Source organism: Plecotus auritus (assembly GCF_963455305.1).
Source record: "Plecotus auritus genome assembly, chromosome: 1".
NCBI lineage: Eukaryota > Metazoa > Chordata > Mammalia > Chiroptera > Vespertilionidae > Plecotus > Plecotus auritus.
Genome location: NC_137770.1, coordinates 4,500,984 through 4,524,038, shown reverse-complemented (window position 1 = coordinate 4,524,038; position 23,055 = coordinate 4,500,984). Strand labels below are relative to the sequence as shown.

Here is a 23,055-nt window from a genome sequence, read left to right as displayed (position 1 = left end):
TGCCTGATCACCCCTAATCACTCACCTGCCTGCCTGATCACCCCTAACCACTCTGCCTGCCTGCCTGATCACCCCTAATCACTCACCTGCCTGCCTGATCACCCCTAATCGCCTCTGCCTTGGCCCCTGCCTCGGTGGTGGCTTCGTCTGGAAGGACGCCTGGAATGACGTCGGGAAGGTCGTTCAGCTGTCCAGTCTAGTTAGCATATTACGCTTTTATTATTATAGATAACTCTCTGCACCCTTGTTAAGTGTGTTTTTGGAGGATAAATTCCTAGGAGTGGAAATTCTGGGTCAATGGGGATTAATATTTAGCATTGTAGTAGGCGTTTGGTTTTGAGAAAATGTCATATTATTTTACTAACCTACCAAAATGAATAAGGGTGTTTATTTTTCTACACTCTTGCTAACACTGGTTATTATTTTTGTCTATAGGAAGGTGGTGAGATCAATGTGCTATGGGGAGCTGCTCTTGTCCCCACCAGTTGCTGGTGGGAGTGGGTTTCTTGCGATAACACAAGAAAAGGGATTTTCTGAGATTCACACCAGAGAGTGAGATACTGTGGAAAGCTTTGTTTCTGTGGAATTGCACCCCTGAGTTCCCAGGTCCCGTTTCCCTCGGTCCCACCTGGAAGGAGTGTAGCTGTGACTTCAGCAGAGCGAGGATTAAAGCCGTTGCGCAGGGTTTCCATTCCATATTGGGACACAGTCCAATCCAACTTCACGCTAGCTTGGTTTGTGTTCCCAGCTGTAGTTCATCAGTTCACTGCGTGTACGGTCCCTCCTCAGGGCCAGTGGCTCTGGAGGGCACATGGGCGAAAGCAAGGAAGCAGGAGCGAAGGCAAACGAACCAGAGTGCCAGGAGACCGCCAAGAGCCAAGAAGAGGGAGAATTTCTTTTATTTTGGGATTATGTACCCCCAGATTTTCACAGACCTCCACTGGCCCTGCCCACTCTAGCCAGTGATCTCCGTTCCCAGGCTTGACTGACAGACACCTTCCCTGCGTCACCCTGACTCTACTGCACATGCACCCACCTTCCTTTTGTCCGGTCCCCTCCCCCAGCGATCTGCGGAAAGTGACCCATGGTTCCCTGGGGAGGGTGAGATTGCAGCTTCCTAGTGTTGCTGCCCGAAATGGCCATGCTTACAATGTCTGCCCCCCCACTTTGCTCCTTTCCTATTATTATTAATAACTAGCTAATTACAAAGGTATCACATGGATTATAGCTCCTGGTGATTTCAGCATCCTAGAGCAAGTAAGTGGGAAAGGGAGACGGTGATTAGAGAGTGAAAAACTAAAAATTAAGATCACAAAGGGTTTTCAGATATTAGTAGTTAAAGACTAGAGTATAGCAATGTAAGTGGCTAATTTATGTGACTTTTTGTTCCTAGAAGCTTTTTAGACTCTTCTCATTTATCCTTGCTGTTCAGGAATTTCACAGGGAGGTGCTGAGGAGCTGGTCTTCATTCATTGTTCTTGGTGCTCGTAGACCCTTCCAATGTAGAGATTCTTGTGTTTCAGTTCTGGAGAATTGTGTCATTTAAAAATCTTCATTTTGGGATTATGATTAACAAGAGATTGGAACTCTTGATTTTTGTTGTTATTTGATCTGTTTTCCATTCTGTGTTTTTATTTTACTTTCTAGATGTCTTTAATTTTATCGTCCAGTCTTCCGTGATCATATCCATGCTTCCCTCTTATCCCAGCTCTTTCTTGTTCTCTGATTATTTGTCTTCATAGCATCCAGTTCTAACTCCCTGAGTGTAGTGACAGATTCTCTCTCCCTCTCTCTCTCCCTCTCTCTCCCTCTCTCTCTCTGCATTGTTTCTGCATTGTTTCTCTTTTTTTCTGGGCTTCTTTCTTGGTGTCTCTCTTACATACAGACACTTTCTTTGTATCTGTTAATCTCTGGTTGTCTGTTTGTATTTGCATGTGTAGGTTTATGTTTGCCCACAAAGCTTTCCTGTCGGGAGTTGTTTAATGCTTTTCTTAAGGTCCATTAACGAGCCTTTGGCTCCCTTCTCTGGGAACATTCAGTTTCTCTAGGTAAGACTCTTCAAGTACTTCAGCTGCATCTGTCACACGGGTGTGGGTTCTGGGTCATTGAAAGCAAAAATGCTTTCCTGAATGAGCTTATCAACTATAAACTTCAAGAATAATACTGATTATAATAAAGCCCCTGTATTTCTTCGGGAGGGAGGGAGGATCTATCCTATGTTCTGCTTGGAAGGAGCCGGTGGTCCCACCCGTAAGTGGCAGTGCGACACTTCATTCCGCCTTTTTCATCTCCTCACTCTGTTCTCTGCTGGGACCTCGAGTCCAGAGCCTTGTTATCTTTTCCACAGAGTGCAGTACTAGCCTCTTAAGAACCCGTAGTTACTGATTGGTTTGGGGAGCAGCAGCCATTCTGTATGTAGACTTTTGACCTTGGAATTAGCTCATCAGCTCCCACATCACCTTTGGTTCCCCAGTACCTCCAATTCTGTAACCCTTTCCGAGTTGTGCTGGCAAATCACATTGTTTCTGGCTATTCGTTTCCTCTGTGGTCTCTTTCAGAAAATTATTGAAGCATCTTTCCTACTGTTGTCTTCTCAACTTATGACTGTGCTTTTTTGTGCTATCTGCCTTTACGTCTGTCCTCCACATTTAACTGCAAGTGTCCTGTTTTCTACCATAGAGGAGGCACCAGAGTGGGTGGGAGGAAGGATTAGAACTTGAACCTCAATTCTTTGGCCTCTTAGTGCTCAATATGTATTTGTTGTTGATTCTAAGAATGATAAAATTATAATTCTTCATCCTGGGATGTCTGAACTTCTTGAGATTTTAGATGAATGGCTATACATTTTATTTCATTTATTTTATATTTTTGTTAATCCTCACCCAAGGATATTTTTCCATTGACTTTTAGAGAGAGTGGAAGGGAGAGGGAGAGACAGAGAAACACTGACGTGAGAGAGACACATTGATTGGTTGCCTCCTGCACATACCCTGACCAGGTTGCACCCTGACCAGGGTCGGGGATCGAGCCTGCAACTGAGGTATGTGCCCTTGATCGAAATCGAACCCGGGACCTTTCATTCTGCACGCTGACGCTCTATCCGGTGAACCAAACCATCTAGGGTAATAGTTATACATTTTAGTCACAACAATTTTTTTAGTGTGTGAAGAATACGTTAGCTTTAGAGAAAGTTTGGAGATTTGAGAGGGAAAAAATCCCAGTCATAATACCCTGAATACCATTGTTATCTTTGTATATCCTCCATGTTTATATGTATGTTTTCTCAACATACTTTGGGTCACAATTTTATATCCTGGCTTTCCCCCTCACAATTTTATTGCTGCATAACCATTAAAACTAAATGTCAGTGGTCTTGTGCAGCTCCATTGATTAACAACAGTTCTCACACTTTTTCTGTTGTTGTTAATCCTCACCTGGGGATAATTTTTCCATTAATTTTTAGATAGTGGACGGGAGAGGGAGAGACAGAGAGAGAGAAACATTGATTTGAGAGAGACACGTTGATTGGTTGCCTCCCACACCACTCTGACTGAGGTACATGCCCTTGACTGGAATTGAATCCAAGACCTTTCAGTCCGTGGGCCAACACTCTAACCATTGAACCAAACTGGCTAGGGCTGCTCTCAAACTTTTTTGTCTCAGAATTCCTTTAAATTTTTTAAATTGAGGGCTCTCACCCTGGCCAGGTGGCTCAGTTGATTGCGGGTTCGATATATGGTTGAGGCATGTATGGGAGGCAAACAATCAATGTTTCTCTCTCTCTCTCTTTCCATCCCCCTCCCCCACTTCTCTCTCTAAAAATCAATAAAAACATATCTGCAGCCCTAACCGGTTTGGCTTAGTGGATAGAGCGTCAGCCTGCAGACTGAAGGGTCCCAGGTTCGATTCCAGTCAAGGGCATGTACCTTGGTTGCGGGTACATCCCCAGTAGGGGGCATGCAGGAGGCAGCTGATCAATGTTTCTCTCTCATCGATGTTTCTAACTCTATCCCTCTCCCTTCCTCTCTGTAAAAAATCAATAAAATATATTTAAAAAACAAAACATATCTGCGGGTAAAGAATAAAAAAATGGAGAACTTGATTATATGGGTTATATTTATTGATACTGCAGTAGAAGTTAACACTAAGGAACTTAAAATATATATTAATTCATTTAAAATAACCTATTACATATTAATGTAAGTAATGTATTTTTATGAAAAATGACTTTTTCAAAACAAATTATTGAGAAGAGTAACACTTTTAGTTATTTGCAAATCTCTTTAATGTCTGCTTAAAAGAAGTTTACTAGGTTTTCATGTCTGCTTCTGCATTCAAACTACTTGAGTATGTTGTTTTGGTTAAAGTGTATGAAGAAACCTGACCTCCCACAGACAGACACGTGGCTGGAAAAGAGAGGAATGTTCTAATACCCTTTCAAGTGCTCGCAGGTATTATTCTCTGTCTATTGGATCTCAACAAGTAGTACTTTCTTGGGGTGGGGAGGGCAGTGCTTAATGGAATGTTTATTCAAAACAACTGTAGTGACTGACAAAAAAGAATCACTACCCAGAGTAGTTTGCTTCATTTGGAAGTTAACATGGCAGATTCAGAGGGGGCAGAGGGTGGAAGAGCCTTAGTGTTCTGATGGCAGATGGGACTGAGAAGCATGAGGACAGTTGGTGGTAGTGCATTTAGTACAGCCCGAGGTCAGGACTTTACAGTTCACATGCAGAAAAAGAAAAACTCACAGAAACACAATCCCTACAAATTGGCAATCTCTCAATTATACACAATTGTGACACTTTTAAAAAGTGTGGTAAAAATATATAAAATTTACCATTTTAACAATTCTTACGTGCACAGGTCAGTGGCATTAAGTACATTTGCATTGTTAAGCAACTACCATCATTATCTGTCTCCAGAACAGATACAGTTGATCTTATTATTCACAAATTCCATATTTGCTAACTCACCCACTACCTGACATATCTTTGTAGTCCCCACATCAGTATTGAGTGCTTTTGCAGTCATTTACGGACGTGCACAGAGCAGCGAAACGTTTCAACTGCTGGGTGTGCATTCCCCAGTCGAGGTCAACAAGGTGACAGACACTCTGCCTTGTTTCAGCTTCATACTCTACACAGATGCCCTTCCTGTGATCTGTTTAGTCCTTTTTTCCCCACATTTTTGTTCTTTTTGTTGTTGATTTTGCTTTTTAAATATATATATATATATATATATACATACATACATATATATACATATATGTATGTATGTATATATATATATATATATGTATATACATATATAAAATAATTGATTTCAGAGAGGAAGGGAGAGGGAAAAAGAAACATCAATGATGAGAGAGAATCATTGGTCGGCTGTCTCCTGTACACCCGCTACTGGAGATCCAGCCTGCAAACCAGGCATGTACCTTTGACTGGAATCAAATCTAGGACCCATCAGTCCGCAGGCCAACACTCGATCCACTGAGCCACACCAGCTAGGGCTGATTTTGCTGTTTAAAATGCCCCCCAAGCCAAGACCGGTTTGGCTCAGTGGATAGAGCGTCGGCCTGTGGACTGAAGGGTCCCGGGTTCGATTCCGGTCAGGGGCATGTACCTTGGTTGCGGGCACATCCCCAGTGGGAGGTGTGCAGGAGGCAGCTGATCGATGTCTCTCTCTCATCGATGTTTCTGGCTCTCTATCCCTCTCCCTTCCTCTCTGTGAAATATCAATAAAATATATTAAAAAAAAATAAAATAAAATGCCCCCCAAGTGTAGGGCTGAAGTACCAGCTAGAGCGCAAGTCTAGTAAGGGTCCTAAATAGAAGCACATGTAAAACAAAGATATGTGCTGATCAGTTGATGAAAATATGCTAAGGGCTCACAGGAACCTAGTCCTCCCTGTATGTCCCCAAGGAACAATGGTTCAGTATTTGCTGATTCAGTGTCCACAGTGATTTTATAGAAGACTAGAGGCCCAGTGCATGAAATTCATGCACAGGTAGGGTCCCTAGGCCTGGCCCGCAATGAGGGCCGAGCGGGGCCTTCCTTTGTTCCGAGCCAAACCCTGGTGGTCAGCGCACGTCATAGCGATCGATCAAACTCCTGGTTGAGATTCTGAGAGGACACTTTGCGTGTTAGCCTTTTATATATATAGAAGATTATATCCATGAATAGCGAGAATCAGCTCTCTCTCTCTCTCTCTCTCTCTCTCTCTCTCTCTCTCTCGGCTTAATTATTGCTGGTGTTTTCTTCTAACAACAGATCCATATAGAAAGGACAGCCTTAGCCGTTTTTGGCTCAGTAGATAGAGCATCAGCCTATGGACTGAATGGTACCTGATTCGAGTACGGTCAAGGGCACATGCCTGGGTTGCGGGCTTGATCCCCAGTAGGGGGCATGCAGGAGGCAGCCAATCAATGATTCTCATCGTTGATGTTTCTCTCTCTCTCCCTTCCTCTGAAATCAATAAAAATATATATTTTTTAAAAGGGTAGAAAAATTACAGGCGTTCCTCAAATGTTTGATGATTTTTTGTTCTCTGTTAATGTTTTCAAGAGGGGAGCACTGCCCTGGCTGCTATGCTCAGTGGTTAAAGGTTGGCTTGTGCACCTCAGGATCTCAGGTTCAGTTATGGTCCAGGGCACAGTCAAGGGCATGAACCTGGGTTGCAGGTTAGATTTCTATCAGGGTACGTGCGGAAGGCAGCCAATCAATGTGTTTCTCTCACATTGATGTTTCTCTCTCTCTCTCTCTCTCTCTCTCTCTCTCTCTCTCTTTCTCCCCTCCCCCTTCCACTCCCTCATTAACCCCCCCTTCCTCCCCCGCCCGTCCACTTTTTCTAAAAATCAGTGCAAAAAATACCCTCAGATGAGGATTAACAAAAACAACAACTACAACAACAAAAAGAGTGGAGCGCTAAGAAGCACAGTTGAGAGCTCTCTACATTGGCTGAGCTTTGTGGCGGGTGGGTGCTGCGTGAGTGCCCAGCTTAACTTCATGGTAGCTAGGAAGCAGGTTGGCCTGTACACCGGTACCTGCCACTGCACAGCACAGAGTTACTTCTCTGGTCAGTTACGCTTTCCCTGTTTTGTACCCTCTGTGAGCACACCCCAGGTTTGTATGCGCTCTGCTACACGTGCCTCTAATGTTCAGCTCCCAGAAATGGCTTAAAGTTGCTGGTCTGCTGATGGTTCCTCTCCCATTCTCTTCGTCATTCTTTGTTGTTCTGTCTTTATTCTTTAATTGGGCTGTCAGGTAGAACAGAGAAATGCATGTGATCAGTATGTCATCTTTAACCAGATGTCCTCATTATGGTTATAAAAGAACTTTTCATTTAGTTACTTTTATTTGTTATATATCATGTAGTTTAGAGTCACGGCTTGTTTAAAAAAATAATGTCCCTTGTACCCTCCCCCATTTCCTAATTTTCCAAGACAGCCACTTTTAGTCTTTTTTTAAACCGATTCTTTCATTTTAATTTTATATCTTTAATAGCATGCTTTTATTCTTAATTATTTTTTAGTTTTAAAATTAAAAATCAATTATCGATTTTTTTTTTTGGTATGGTTTTAAAAGTCATCATTGACTTTTTTGTTGTTAATCCTCGCAAAAGGATTTTTGTTTTTTAATATATTTTTATTGATTTCAGAGAGGAAGGGAGAGGGAGAGAGAGATAGAACAATCATTGATGAGAGAGAATCATGGAATAGCTGCCTCCTGCACGCCCCACACTTGGGATCTAGCCGCAACCCGGGCATCTGTCGTGACCGGGAATCGAACCGTGACCTCCGAAGGCATCTGTCGTGACCGGGAATCGAACCGTGACCTCCGGGTTCATAGGTCGACGGTCAACCACTGATCCAAGCCAGCCTGGCCACCCAAGGATATTTTTGTTCCATTGCTTTTCAGAGAGTGGAAGGGAGGGAGGAGGAAAGGAGAGGGAAAGGGAGATGGGGAGGGAGAGGGAAGCATCGAAGTGAGAGAGAGACACAGATTGGTTGCCTCATGCACATGCCCCGACTGGGGGCGGGGAGTGAACCTGCAACCCAGGTACTTGCCCTTGACCAGGAATAAAACCTGTGACTGTTTGATGCACAGGCTGATGCTCTAATCCTTGGGCAACACAGGGCAGGGCTGTTATTACTGACTTTTTAAAAAATAAAGTCTTTATTGAAATATAAAACATCTTAGAAAAGTGCTTAAATCGTAAGCGCACAGCTTGATGAAATATCACAAAGTAATCTTGTTTGTATCATCCTGATCCAAAATGTGCTAAGGGCAAACATATGCTATGACTTGAACCCCAGCAGCCTTCCTTCTACCTCCTCATCTTTTCACTGTTCTTCCTCCCCAAGGTAATAGCTGTCCTGACTTCTACCACCAGAGAGGATGATTTGCTTTTTTAACATTATACTAATGGGCCCTAACCGGTTTGGCTCAGTGGATGGAGCATCGTCAGCCTGCAGACTGAAGGGTCCCAGGTTCGATTCCGGTCAAGGGCATGTACCTTGGTTTCGGGCACATCCCCAGTGGGAGGTGTGCAGGAGGCAGCTGATCAGTGTTTCTCTCTCATCGACGTTTCTAACTCTCTCTCCCTCTCTGTAAAAAATCAATAAAAACAAACAAACAAACATTATACATATATAATGGAATCCTACAGTGTATCCTTTTGTGTCTGTCTCTTTTACTCCGCTTTATGCTTGTGACATTCTTCCGTGTTGTGTATTGCTAGGCTTTACGTTGAATTCTTATTTCGTAGTCGCCTGTTCGCGTTGTTCGGCTTGGTCTTTATGCTGTGGACTGAATTGTGTTCCCCAAAACTCATGTTAAAGCCTTAACCCCAGTGTGGCAGTTCTGGAGAATGGGCCTTTGTGGAAGTAATTAGGTTAGCCTGATTTCAGGTGGTTATGGTAGAGCCCCGATGCACTCGGGTTTGGGTCCTTAGAACAAGAGCCACGGAGAGCTTGCTCGCTCTCTGCCATGTGAGGACACACAGAAAGCGGCCCTGTGCTCGCCCAGAGGAGCAGCCCCAGCAGGAACTGATCACGCTGGCCCCCTGAGCCCAGCGTCCCAGCGTCCCAGCGTCCCAGCGTCCCCGCTGTGGGAAGCACAGTTCCCCGGTAAGCTACCGCTCGTGGTGTTCTTACGGCCGCCCGGGCTGAGGCACGTGCCCTCCTTCCGGGCCGCTGTGTCCTGAAGGACTTGGGTTTCGTCGTGCTCTTTGGTGGCGGTGGCTGCTTTAACTCCGGTTCGGAGCTGTATGGGAGGGTCTTTGACCAGTAGCGATGGACGGGTTTTCTCCAGGGGTGTGTGCTATGGGTTTGTTGGGCTCTTCTGGTTTAGGAATGTTGGGGGTAAGTCCTTGTCACGCATGAGCTTATTTCTACTGTGTAATTTTCCACTGTGTGTCTGGCATCAGGGTGAATCAGTGGAATTTCCAGAACTTCGCACACGTGGCAGGGAGTCTCCTCTTCCTCACGTAGTGAGCTCCTTTCTGCTGTGCGCCACTCCCTACCCCACCCCCGAAAACCATCTCCACAGCCTTGGGAATGAGTGGATGCTCTTTTCTCCAGTCGCAGTCGCCATCTTTCTGAGCAGCAGTGCACCACAGTGGCCTCCTGTTTTGGTGACCTCAAGGGCTGAGCTGTTCTACGGGCCCAGCTCTGGGCCAAGGTTATTTTGGTAGTTGAGCCGTCCCAACAGGGAGCTGAAAGGAAGAGAGGGTTAGGAGCTTCCTCCTGAGGCTTCAGAGAGAGAGAGAGAGAGAGAGAGAGAGAGAGAGAGAGAGAGAGAGAGACACACACACACACACACACACACACACTCTCTCTCTTTCTCTCTCTCTCTCTCTCTCTCTCTCTCTCTCTCTCTCTCACTCTGAGGACACTTGATAAAATGACCAGTTTGATTTAATCAAATGCAGTATATTTGAGCTCCTGTTTAGGTATTATTTGAATAGCACTACTTGAAAATGAAACTGTGTAAGAACAAAATCAGAATAGAATCTTTGGTGGATATTGAACAGAACCAGAAGAAACCAGTGATCAAAAGTCCAGTCATGGGAAGAAGCCAGATCTCAGAAGATCTCTCCCTCCCTTCCTCCCTCCTTTTCTCTGTCTCTGAAATCAATATACATGTCCTCGGGTGAGGATTAAAAAAAATACACATAACAAAATTTACCATCTTAACCATTTTTAAGTGGTATATTTCAGTGGAGTTAAATAGGTTCATAATGTTGCATAATCATCACTGTCACCACCATCTTATCTCCAGAACTTTTTTCATCAACCTGAAACTTTTGTCTTCATTCCTCCTCCCCCCTGCTCCTAGTACCTGCCACCCACTTTCTGTCTCTAGATTTTCAATATGCTAGGTATCTCATATGAGTGGAATCATACTGTATTTGTCCTTTTGTGACTTATTACTTCACTTAGCATAATGTCCTCAAAAGTCCATTGATGTTATGGCATCTGCCAGAATTTTCTTCCTTTTTAAGGCTGAGTGATATTCCATTGTGTGGATAATTCCACATTAGGCTTATCCATTTGCTCCTCAATGGAAACTTGGATGACTTCCACATCTTAGCTGTTGTGAATAATGCTGCTATAATCATGGGTGCATAAATACTTATTTAACTCCCTGCTTTCAAGCTTCGGGGTTTATAGCTGGAAGTGGAATTGCTGGATCATGTGGTGACCGTTTTTAGGGTTTTGAGGAGCTCCATAGAGGTTTCTACAGTGGCTGTGCTATTTTGCATTCTTCCCAAAAGTATACAGGTGTTCCATTTGCTGCACATCCTTGCCAAGGCGTACTTCATTGGTGGGTTTTTGATAGTTGCCAACCTGATGTGTGTGCAGTGTCATCTGGTAGTTTTTTGTTTGTTTGTACAGCAAAGGTGGAAATTTATTTATTTTTTTTAAAATATATTTTATTGACTTTTCACAGAGAGGAAGAGAGAGGGATAGAGTTAGTAGAAACATCGATGAGAGAGAGACATCGATCAGCTGCCTCCTGCACGCCCCCCACTGGGGATGTGCCCGCAACCCAGGTACATGCCCCTGATTGGAATCGAACCCGGGACCCTTGAGTCCGCAGGCCGACGCTCTATCCACTGAGCCAAACCGGTTTTGGCAAAGGTGGAAATTTATTGAAGAACAAGTACAGACTGCCACGTGGGGAGGGGGAAAGATTCCCACAGCACAGACTGCCACGTGGGGAGGGGGAAAGATTCCCACAGCACAGACTGCCACGTGGGGAGGGGAAAGATTCCCACAGCACAGACTGCCACGTGGGGAGGGGAAAGATTCCCACAGCACAGACTCCCACGTGGGGAGGGGGAAAGATTCCCACAGCACAGACTCCCACGTGGGGAGGGGGAAAGATTCCCACAGCACAGACTCCCACGTGGGGAGGGGAAAGATTCCCACAGCACAGACTGCCACGTGGGGAGGGGAAAGATTCCCACAGCACAGACTCCCACGTGGGGAGGGGAAAGAGTTCCCACAGCACAGACTCCCACGTGGGGAGGGGAAAGATTCCCACAGCACAGACTCCCACGTGGGGAGGGGGAAAGATTCCCACAGCACAGACTGCCACGTGGGGAGGGGAAAGATTCCCACAGCACAGACTGCCACGTGGGGAGGGGAAAGATTCCCCCAGCACAGACTGCCACGTGGGGAGGGGGAAAGAGTTCCCACAGCACATACTCCCACGTGGGGAGGGGGAAAGATTCCCACAGCACAGACTGCCATGTGGGGAGGGGAAAGAGTTCCCACAGCACAGACTCCCACGTGGGGAGGGGAAAGATTCCCCCAGCACAGACTCCCACGTGGGGAGGGGAAAGAGTTCCCTACCTGTAGTTTTGATTTGCATTTCCCTAGTGACATGCGATGTTGAGCATCTTTTCCATGTGCTTATTGACCTCTGCATATCTTCACCCCTTTTTTAATTGGGTCCTTTTTGTTGTTGAGTGTTAGACGTTCTCTATATATTCTGGTTATTAATCCCTTACCAGATGTATGATTTGCAAATATTTTCTCCCATTCTGTGGGTTGCCTTTTTACTCTGCTGATGTTGTCTTTTTTTGCGTGTCTGACCTTATTTATTTGTTGCTCTTAGAAAAATCTTATTTTTGAGTGGACTCAGACTTGGAGGTGAAATCTCAGAAGACAGCCCATGTCTCTTGGCAGTCTGCTCCAGGCGTCTTTCACTGTTCTCTTAACTACGCGACTGGCATATTCTGTGGCCTCTTTCTTGTTTCTCTTCCTGTTCCCTTTCTTCAGAGCAATATGCCTGTGTTCTGTGTTGCAGGACACAGGGAGTGACAGGATGCTGAATCTTGGATGCTTTGGCCCAAGGTTTTTTACCTTCTTAGCTTAGGGGCTTTCTCGCAACATATTGGTGAACATTACCTTCTTTAGAGAGAGTGAAAAGTTTGAGGCTCTGCCAGCTCTTTTGGGCTTCAGGCGAGGAGACAGAGTGGTATCAGTGAGACCAGGAACATCATTCTTCCCTCTTTTTACAATGACCAGGTTGAGAGCACTGAGATTGCATCTACAGTGCAACCCCAAACAGATTTGCGCTTCCTTTACCCAGTTCTCCATGGTCTGTGACAGGAATGCCCTTCCCGTAGCAGGTGGACATGGGTCAAGACACCCTTCTTCATGGGGTAACCTTGTTGGTAGTTCTCACCACTGTTAAACCACATAAGCCTTCCATTCTTCGCCCAGAATGTCAGCACCAACTTCTGTGCCACACGCTTTTCATAAAAGGTACGAAGTTTGTGTTTATCATCTGCTTCAGTGAGTTTCTGGTAGTCAGTGGCTGGGGGGGAGATACTCAGCTTCATCCAGAAGTAGCTGACTGCTTCCAATCGCTGTGATAAAGAGCTGGATATTGTCTTTTGATACACAAAATTTAAAAATTTTCATCAAGTTCAATTTGTCTTTGTTTTCTTTTGTTACTGTACCTTTGGTGTCATATCCAAGTAATCATTGCCAAATCTAATGTGAAGCTTTTGCCCTGTTTTCTTCTAAGAGTGTGATAGGTTTAGGTCTTACATTTATAATTATTGATCCTCTTTGAGCTAATTTTTGTATGTGATGTTAGCTAAGAATCCAGTTTCACTCTTTTGCATATAGATGTCCGTTTTTCTCAGCACCATTTCTTGAATATTATTTTGAAATGAATTGTTCAGTTATTTTCACACTTATCAGCTTATTTGTAATATTGTAAATATCTAGATATAACCCACATCTGGGGTCACCAATAATCGTAAGAGTGGAAAGGGGACTAAAATTTTTATAACTGTTGACAGACTTTGGCTGAAGCCCTTCTTCACTGGTACTTCTTATTAGGTCTCTTTTCTAAAGGATGCCCAGTAGGAAACACAGCCTCACCGATACGGGGCAAGAGCATTGTCGTCATGGACCTTAAGTGCAAAGCAGAGCTAACTATGTTCCCCAGTTCATGGCAAAGGTTCCCTCTTATGTTTCCTTCTATCATCTTCTGTTGTAACCCCCCTCCCCTCATCCTGGATGTCCATAGTTTCTAGAAAGCCTATATAATAAAAGCCTAATATGCTAAGTGTCCGGTCATCTGTTCAGCCAATCAAAGCATAATGTGCTATTGATATGCTAGGGCTGCTCAACTGCTCACTATGACACTCTGACTGGCGGGTTAGCTTGCTTCTGGGGTCCGGCCAATTGGGACTGAGCGAGACAGGCTAGACACGCCCTGGAGCCCTCCCGCGGTCCCTCCCCTGTTGGCCAACCTCCTTCATCCCTCCCCGACCCCGATCGTGTACCGGAGGGGTCCCTCAGCCTGGCCTGCACCCTCTCGCAATCTGAGATCCCTCGAGGGATGTTGGAGAGCCAGTTTTGGCCCGATCCCGCAGGCCAGGCCGAGGGACCCCACTGGTACACGAATTCGTGCACCGGGCCTCTAGTTACTTTATAAGAGAAATGTCAAACCGACCAGGTGAGGATGCTGGTGTAGGTGTACTTAGTTATCTATATACTAGAGGCTTGGTGCACGAATTTGTGCATGGGTGGGGCCCCTTGCCCTGGCCGGCGATCGGGACCATCTTGCCCAGTCCCTATTGGGGCTGATCAGGACCAGCTGACCCGGGGGAGGGACTGTGGGAGGTTGGCCAGCTGCGGGAGGTTGGCTGTGGGAGCGCACTGACCACTAGGGGGCAGCTCCTGCATTGAGTGTCTACTCCCTGGGGGTCAGTGCGCATCATAGTGACCAGTTGACTAGTTGTAACGGTCACTTAGGCTTTTATATATACTATATAATAAAAGGCTAATATGCAAATTGTCCCCTCGGGAGTTCGACTGACCAGGAGTTCGACCGCTCACTATGACATGCGCTGACCACCAGGGAGCAGTGCAGAATGAAGGAGGGCCCCGGCCGGCAGCTGAAAGGCCCCGATTGGCCCTGATCGCCAGCCAGGCCTAGGGACCCTACCCATGCATGAATTTTGTGCACTGGGCCTCTAGTATAAATATAAAAGCTTAAGCGACTGTTCGACCATTCACCAGTAGCTGTGACACGCAGTGACCATAGGGGGCACATGCTCTGACCAATAGAGGAGGGAGCCTGATTCCTCGTGGAATCGGCCGTCGGTTAGGTTGCTGCTGTGGCACTGTCGGCCCCAAATCTGTTTCACCCACACCCTGGACCCAGAGTTTGGTTTTGGCCCAGTCCCCGCAGGCCAGGCCGAGGGACCCCACCAGTGCATGAATCTGTGCACCAGGCCTCTAGTTTAAGATAAGAGGTGCATATTAACTAGAAGGTATAGTTGGTGTGTGTGTGTGTGTGTGTGTGTCTTGGTGGCTGGTTTGTAGGCTGCCTGGGGTATACTCATCCTTTTTGACCTGTTTGTTGCCTCTGTTTGTGTTTCATTTGGTTAGTCTACAGCAGGGGTCCTCAAACTTTTTAAACAGGGGGCCAGATAAATGTCCTCGGCGGGCCACATGTGGCCCGTGGGCCGTAGTTTGAGGACCCCTGGTCTACAGGTTGGTCTGGAACTAGTCCCTTTTCCTTCTTTAACTGCCTAAAGGGCTTTTCTATTAAAAACACACACACAGCCCTAACCGGTTTGGCTCAGTGGATAGAGCATTGGCCTGTGGACTGAAAGGTCCCTGGTTTGATTCTGGTCAAGGGCATGTACCTTGGTTGCGGGCACATCCCCAGTAGGAGGTGTGCAGGAGGCAGCTGATCGATGTTTCTAGCTCTCTATCCCTCTCCCTTCCTCTTTGTAAAAAATCAATAAAATATATTTAAAACACACACACACACACACACACACTCACTCACTCACTCACTCACTCACTATAGTTGGCATCAGTATTGGCTTCAGGTGTACAACATAGTGGTTCCACATTACTTTCCCATGTGGTTAGCACACTAAGTCTAGTAACCATCTTCCACTGTGCAGTGATCGCCCTGTTACTGACTGTGTTCCCCTTAACTTTTCCACCCATCCCTTCACTTCCTACCCACCTACCCCAGCAGCCGTCAGTTGTCTTTGTTTCTATGAGTCGGGTTTTATTTGTTCACTTGTTTTGATTTTTTTTTTTATGTTTCACATATGAGTGAAATCATGCAGTATTTGTCTTTCTCTGTTTGACTCATTTCCACTTAGCACAATACCCTCCAGATCCATCCATGCTGTTGCAGATTTCATTCTTTTTTATTGCTGAGTAATATTCCAGTGCCTGTGTTTGTGCACGTGTGTGCATGCGTGTAATCACATCTTTATCCATTCTTCTATTGATGGACATCTAAGTTACTTCCATATTCTGGCTATTGTAAATAGTGCTGCAGTGAATATAGGGATGCATATATTTTCTTTTTTAAAAAAATATTTTTTTTTATTGATTTCAGAGAGAAAGGGAGAGATAGAAACATTAATGATGAGAGAGAATCATTGATCAGTTCCCTCCTGCAAGCTCCCCATTGGGGATCGAGCCCACAACCCGGGCATGTGCCCTTGACCTGAACCTGGGACCTTTCATTTCGCAGGCCGATGCTCTATCCATGAGCAAGCCAGCTAGTGCTGTTTTCTATCTTTTTAATAAAATGGTTTGCCCTGGCAGGGTAGCTCAGTTGGTTAAAGTGTACTCCTTAGTACACCCAGGTTTCAGGTTCAATCTCCAGTCAGGGCACATAACAGGAATCAGCTAAAGAATGCATAAATAAGTGGACAACAAATGGATGTCTTTCTCACTGTCGAATCAATTAATAAAATAATTTAAAAATTTTTGTTAAGTTTTCATATTCAACAGCAACCTGTTTGTTCATATATTTACTCAGTTCCTACTGTGTGTAAGGCATTCTGGGCTGTATAAACCTATAAAAGCTGTAGTTCCTGCCGTTGCATCGCAGCGTCCGATATAATTAAAATGTTAGTAAATAGTGAATAGATTTGCTGCATTGCCATACATTTTGAGAAGTGTGTTCATTGTATAATCTCTCTTGTTAATTTTTGGTTTGTGAGATCTTTTTTCCTTGTCTTTAGGTGTCTTCATTTAAACTGTTATAATAGTACCCTTATTTGCACAAAGTCCCTGTTTTCAATTTTAAAATACTTATAAAATACAAAATCTTATTGTAATGCTAAACGAGGTTTTGAGGTTTGTTTACTTGCTTTTTTTAAAGTATATTTTTATTGATTTTAGAGAGGAAAGGAGAGGGAAAGAGAGAGAGAAACATCAGTGATGGAGGAGAATCATTGATTGGCTGCCTCCTGCATGCCCCCTACTGGGGATCAAGCCTGCAACCCAGGCATGTGCCCTTGACCGGAATCGAACCTGGGACCCTTCAGTCCACAGGCCAATGCTCTATCCACTGATCCAAACCAGTTAGGGCTGTTTACTTGCTTTTTAACAATACCACATGTCTGGGCATTTATAAAACTATTACCAGTTTGTAAGTACCAAATTCTTAAAGCCCATAAATTTTATTAATTTATTTTTTTTCTAGGTTGCAATAAAAATAATTGACAAAACTCAATTGAATCCAACAAGTCTACAAAAGGTAAGATTGGTCCAGTATCCAGTACTTTTTAAATGATTTTCTGTGCTAATTGCCATCTAATTTGCCTCTTAAAAACCTCTACTGGTATTTTACTTATTGTGGTTAGTACAGTAATGCTTTATATTCCTCAAAAGAATGCAACTTAAATGTAGCATTATATAAAAGCAATAGTATTGGATTTTTTTCCTTAAGTTGAAGATAATGCTTTTTAATGTTCTCAGTAGCAAACTGAAGGCTGTAATTTTAAATTGAATGTTCTAAATAATGATTAGAATAGAGTTTTTAAAAATAAGACAGAACCACATATTTTCATATAATTTATTTTTATTCATCATTATACACTGTGTAACTAATACTAAGATCTTTAAAGTCAGCATTTTGGCTTTATTAAACTCAACACTAGGTCAAATTAAGGAGTGTTGATTAATTCATATAAAAGAAATACTGAACGGTAGTTGGAAAAAACATGTCTGTAATGCACCGTTGCCATTTGTGTCACCTAGTAACCCAGGAGTTCTCAGCCTGCATGTCAGACTCCTCTGGGCCTCTTCAAAGCCCTGATGGCTGGCCCACAGGAGAAATGTCTCTGCTTAGGTAGGGCCTGGGCATAGGCATTTCACCGGTGCATTCTGCAAATGGTTGATGATCTTTATAGTAAGATCTAGTATTGTTGGTGTTTTCTGTTTTAATTGATTTCAGAGAGGAAGGGAGAGAGAGAGAGAAACATCCATGATGAGAGAGAATCATGGATCGGCCGCCTCCTGCAAGTCCCCCACTGGGATTGAGCCCACAACCCGGGCATGTGCCCTTGACCGGAATTGAACCCAGGACCCTTCAGTTCGCAGGCCAACGCTCTGTCCACTGAGCCAAACTGGCCAGGGCTATTTTTAGTTTTGAAAAGGCTTTTTATATATTTCGTTTGATTTCTAGATTTGGCCGAGGAGGTGGGGGGTACAGAGACATTGCACTAGACAAGAAGTCCTGTCCTAGCCGGTTTGGCTCAGGGGATAGAGCATCGGCCTGCGGACTGAAGGGTCCCGGGTTCGATTCCGGTCAGGGGCGTGTGCCTTGGTTGCGGGCACATCCCCAGTGGGAGGTGTGCAGGAGGCAGCTGATGGATGTTTCTCTCTCATCGATGTTTCTGACTCTCTATCCCTCTCCCTTCCTCCCTATGAAACATTAATAAAATATATTTAAAAAAAAAAAAAAAAAAAAAAAAAAAAAAAGAAGTCCTGAATTTTAATCTTGGCTGTGACAGCCAAATATGTAACTTAACCATGAGCAGGTCACTTAATTTTCTGGACCTCAGCCTTCTCATCTTTAAAATGGAGATAATTTCATCTTCTCAGGATGGATTATTAATGAAATAATGGGTATTATAAAAGCTTTCTAAACGGCAAAGCAGTGCACGTGTAAGATACTGTGTACATTCCTAATGTATTCCTGATGGTTATTTTTCATTTATGTCATAAGACTTTTTAAGCCTTGTTCACGTGTGTGAGGTGGGGAGGGAAGTAGACTTCACCTTACACTGAATGTGGTATTTAAACAGGTGGTTCTGAAGGCATAGTGGGCCTTCAGGGTTCTCAAGGTGGTCCTGGAACAGATCCAAAAATTCCAGTCCTTCGTTCTGAAGATGAAATTGTGTTTATTTCCTTTAAACTTTTATTTCTTTATATAGCTAAGGACTTTTGTTACTAACTAAAACTAGCATATAAGTATTCAAATGATGTTACAAATCTTCCACTGTCCTTGTAGGTAACTGGAATTCTAGCAGTTTTCTATTGAGAATTTTTAAAATACGTTTTTATTGGTTTTTAGAGAGAGAGGAAGGGAGAGGGAGAGAGAGAGAGAGAGAAACATCAACTGGTTGCCGTTGCCCACCCCCCCCCCCCCCGCCCCACTGGGGATTGAGCCCCAAACCTGGGCATGTGCCCTGGGAATTGAACCAGTGACCTATTGGTGTACTGGACGACACTAAACCCCCTGAGCCACACTGGCCAGAGCGTTCTTTAGCTGGCTATAATTTTTCCTTCTTTCTTGCTTGCTTTTTTCATTATTTTTGGCTATAGTTTTTAATTGCTATTCTTCTATTGTTATTACTATTATTATTAGAAATTACTGTTTGTCCTATCATCAGTTTAGTACATGATAAGTTGCCTGGTTAGCCCGATAGTGTGATTATGCAGATTTGCACCACCATTAATTTTGGCACATGATCTAATAGCCGAGACTTTGAGATTGTCTGTCAGGTAGTTCAAGTATGAGCCATTCACAAAAGACTTACCTGTCCCAGTTAGATAAATGGGTAAGTGTAATGTTTTCTGTTTATAGGGCAGTGTTTTATTTATTTATAAACATTTTTTAATTTATTTCAGGGAGGGAGAGAGAGATAGAAACATCACTGATGAGGGAGACTCATTGATCAGCTGCCTCCTGCACACCCCACACTGGGAACTGATCCCGCAGCCCAAGCATGTGTCCTGACCAGGAATGAAACCATGACCTCCTGGTTCATAGGTCGACATTCAACCACTAAGCCACGCCGGCTGGGTGGGCATTGTTTTAAATCGTGTGTATAAGTTTGTATTCTTATAAATTAGAAGCATTCTATATTTCAAATTCTTCTTCACTGAGTTAATTTTCCATGGGAAAATAGGGTGGAGTGGACCTGGCATCTTTGATCCCCCACCCCTTTTTTTTAATTCTCACCCTAGGGTGTGTTTATTGATTTGAGACAGACAGACACACACACACACACACGCATCAGCGTGAGAGAGACACATCGAATGGTTGCCTCTCGTATGTGCCCCAACTGGGGACCGAACCTGCAACCTAGTGATGTGCCCTGACTGGGAATCAAATCCAAGACCATTCACTTCACAGGACAATGCTCCAACCAACAGAACCACATTGGCCAGGACACATCTTTGGCTTTTCTTAAAAAAATATATTTTTATTGATTTCAGAGAGGAAAGGAGAGGGAGGGAGAGAGAGAAACATCAATGATGAGAGAGAATCATAGATCGGCTGCCTCCTGCACGCCCCCCACTGGGGATCGAGCCCACAAACCGGGCCTGTCCCTGATCAGAAATCGAACTGTGACCTCCTGGTTCATAGCTCGATGCTCAACCACTGAGCCCCGCTGGCCGGCTCTTTGGCCTTTCAGTAGTACTTCTTTCAGCCTTTTTCCTTCCTTGGTAGCAATCACAGATCAAGGACAGTTCTCTTTATATTGTGCCTTTAAGCCCTGGTGCATGGAGCACAGCCGTAGAAGCTAACCGTCACTGTAAGGAACACTCTGCCATCAGCAATATGTAATTTTTTTATCCTGCCACTACCCAAAAAGGTGGACTGGCTTATTAAGGCAGCTTTGGAACACAGGTGTTGAAATCGTGTCAGTTGCAAAGTATTCCTAATATTCAGGCTGACACATTGATTTAATAAGTGAGATTCTAGTAAAAGATATATTTTTTCCATTGGAAAATTTCTCTTCTTCAGTGTCTTTTAGGTCAGCCTTTAAAGAGCTCTGTAATTTTGTATACATAAGATGGTTTTGAAAACAGCATGAATAATAAAAAGTTTCCTTCCTGGTTTGGCAAAGTCATTTTTAGCTTTGATTTGGTTACGTGCAGGTAATCTTGCTGGGTCTTGTCCTTATTAAATCCGAATCTATCATTAAGAAGTAAGTAATGGCTCATTTTTTTAAAGTGTAGTTTGCCTTTTTAAAAATACTAGACTTTATTAAGACATGCCAGTACACTAAGGGTAATCCATCTAAAGTTGATGAACATCCCTTTCCGACTTGGAGTAGACCGTTGTTAACATGAAGAGAGGGAGCATAAGTACGGTGGGGAATACAGTGGAGCCATGTCGAATGGACTCACAGCCAGGCTTCACCCTGGCCTTGCTGTGACAAGTCACTTAACCTCCCTGAGTCTTAGTTTTTTCATTGGTAAGATGGGAATAATAAAGTACCTCATAGGGCTGTAGTGAGAATTAAATAAATTAACATTCAAAACCTCCTGGAAGAGGAGGATAGTATGTGGCCCAGGATAAGGACTGTTTGCATTATTGTGCGTCCTGCTGAAAATTAGGTTTTTGTTTTCTTGGTTTTGGGGAGTTGGGAGATGTTTTTGTTTGTTTACAGTTTTCCCTTCTCAGGAAATAAGTAAAGCTTAAAAATTGAATGGTAGATTCTAGCTAGCTCTCTTTTGTGGGACTTGATTGCTGTAGACTACTTCTGATATCCTATATAATAAAGAGGTAATATGCAAATTAACCCTCATAAGATGGCTGCCTATGACCAGGCCGGCCAGGGGGTTAGTGAGGGACGGCCAAACGACTGAACAAGCAGGCTGCATAGGGCGACCAGGTCGGCAGGGGGGCTGTGAGGGGCGACCAGGCGGCAGGGGGGGCAGTTGAGGGCGACCAGGCCAGCAGGGGGGGGGGGCAGTTGGGGGCAACCAGGCCAGCAGGGGGGGCAGTTAGGCGTGACCATGCCTGCTGGGGGGGGGGGGGGGTGGCACGACCAGGCTGGCAGGGGGGCAGTTGGGAGCGATTAGGCTGGTAGGGGGGCAGTGAGGGGCGACTAGACTGGTGGGGAGGCAGATGGGGGGGCGACCAGGCCGGCAGGGGGGCAGTTAGGGGTGACCAGGCTGGCAGGGGTGGGGGCAGTAAGGTGACGACCAGGCCGGCAGCAGGGGCAGTTAGGGGCGATTAGGCCAGCATGCAGAGGCCGTGAGGGGGAGATCAGGCCGGCAGCGGGGGAGCAGTTAGGGGCGACCAGGCAGGCAGGCAGGTGAGCGATTAGGAGCCAGTGGTCCAGGATTGTGAGAGGCAGTTGGACATCCCCCAAGGGGTCCCAGATTGGAGAGGGTGCAGGCTGGGCTGAAGGGACCCCCCTCCCCCCCCCCCCCCCCGCACAAATTTTGTGCTCCAGGCCTCTAGTCCGCTAATATTTGAGCATTTATTATATACTGAGCACTGCTCTAAGTGTATTACCCATATTAACTTATTGTGTTAGTTTGCTCAAGCCGCTGTAACAAAATACCATAGACTGGTGGCTTAAACAACAGACATTTCTTTTGCACAGTTGTAGAGGCTGAGAAGTCCCAGATCAGGATGCCAGCATGGTTGGGTTCTGGTGAGAGTTCTCTTTCTGTTGCTGCCTTCCTACCATGTCTGGGGCTGGGGGTGCACAGCGCCAGGGCACGCGAGCATACTCTGGTACCTCTACTATGAGGGCACCGAGCCCATAATGAGGGCCTACCCTCATGGTCTCATCTAAACCTACTCAGTTCCCAAATGGCCCATCTCCAAATACCATCACCTGTGGGTTAGGGTTTTAACATGGGATTCATTCTTTGTATTCTAATTTCATGAGGTTGTAAAGTTCTATTATTCAGGAAATAGATGCCAGGGAGCTAAACTAGCCTGCCCAAAATCCCCTAACTGCTACGTGATGGGTCCCAGGCAGTCGTTCTTTGATAGGTTTAGTTGACATTGAGTCAAGCATGGATGAATTCTAAGTGAAACATGTTTGCCCCGGTTCAGACCATAGAGCACTTGTGCTCAGCGGTGCCCTGGCTCACTGTTGTATACTAATGCATGGGAATCACGGTCGTTAATACTGGAGCCTGGGCCTGTCGTGCTCTTACACACAGAGGCCTTGAACTCGCTCACAGTAGCTCTGATAGGTGCCGTTTCTTCTGCATACTCCGCTGCTTCAGCATTATCACCGTGCTGATCCTGCAAGGAGACAGCTGGGGAGGGGCGCAGTCCAGCTGTCCGGTCAGTAAGCGATGGAACGAAGACACCAATACTGGTCTGACTGAGATATGGGCTCTTTGCATCCCATCGTGCCACCTGACTGTAATTAAATTGCCCCCATTCGGAGTTCATAAAAACTTGGATGGGAGCTGACCTGGGGTTCTCCTTTGTGGTAGCTATAAAGAAGGTAGTTAAGCCCGTCTGGTGTCACTCAGTGGTTGAGCGTCG

At 44.9% G+C, this 23,055-nt stretch overlaps 1 protein-coding gene across 7 annotated transcripts in view; it reads left to right on the top strand.

Annotated features, from left to right (window-relative positions):
- The window catches only part of MARK3 (microtubule affinity regulating kinase 3), a 94,089-nt gene that overhangs the window by 16,713 nt on the left and 54,321 nt on the right, over positions 1–23,055 (top strand). For 6 of the 7 annotated variants that reach the window (XM_080645099.1, XM_080645095.1, XM_080645094.1 and 3 more), the window contains exon 3: positions 17,002–17,055. In XM_080645099.1, the coding sequence (XP_080501225.1) occupies positions 17,002–17,055 (54 nt within the window). Of the gene's footprint in view, positions 1–4,367; positions 4,452–17,001; positions 17,056–23,055 lie in introns of all 7 variants that reach the window. The other variant, XM_080645100.1, reaches the window with a different exon arrangement.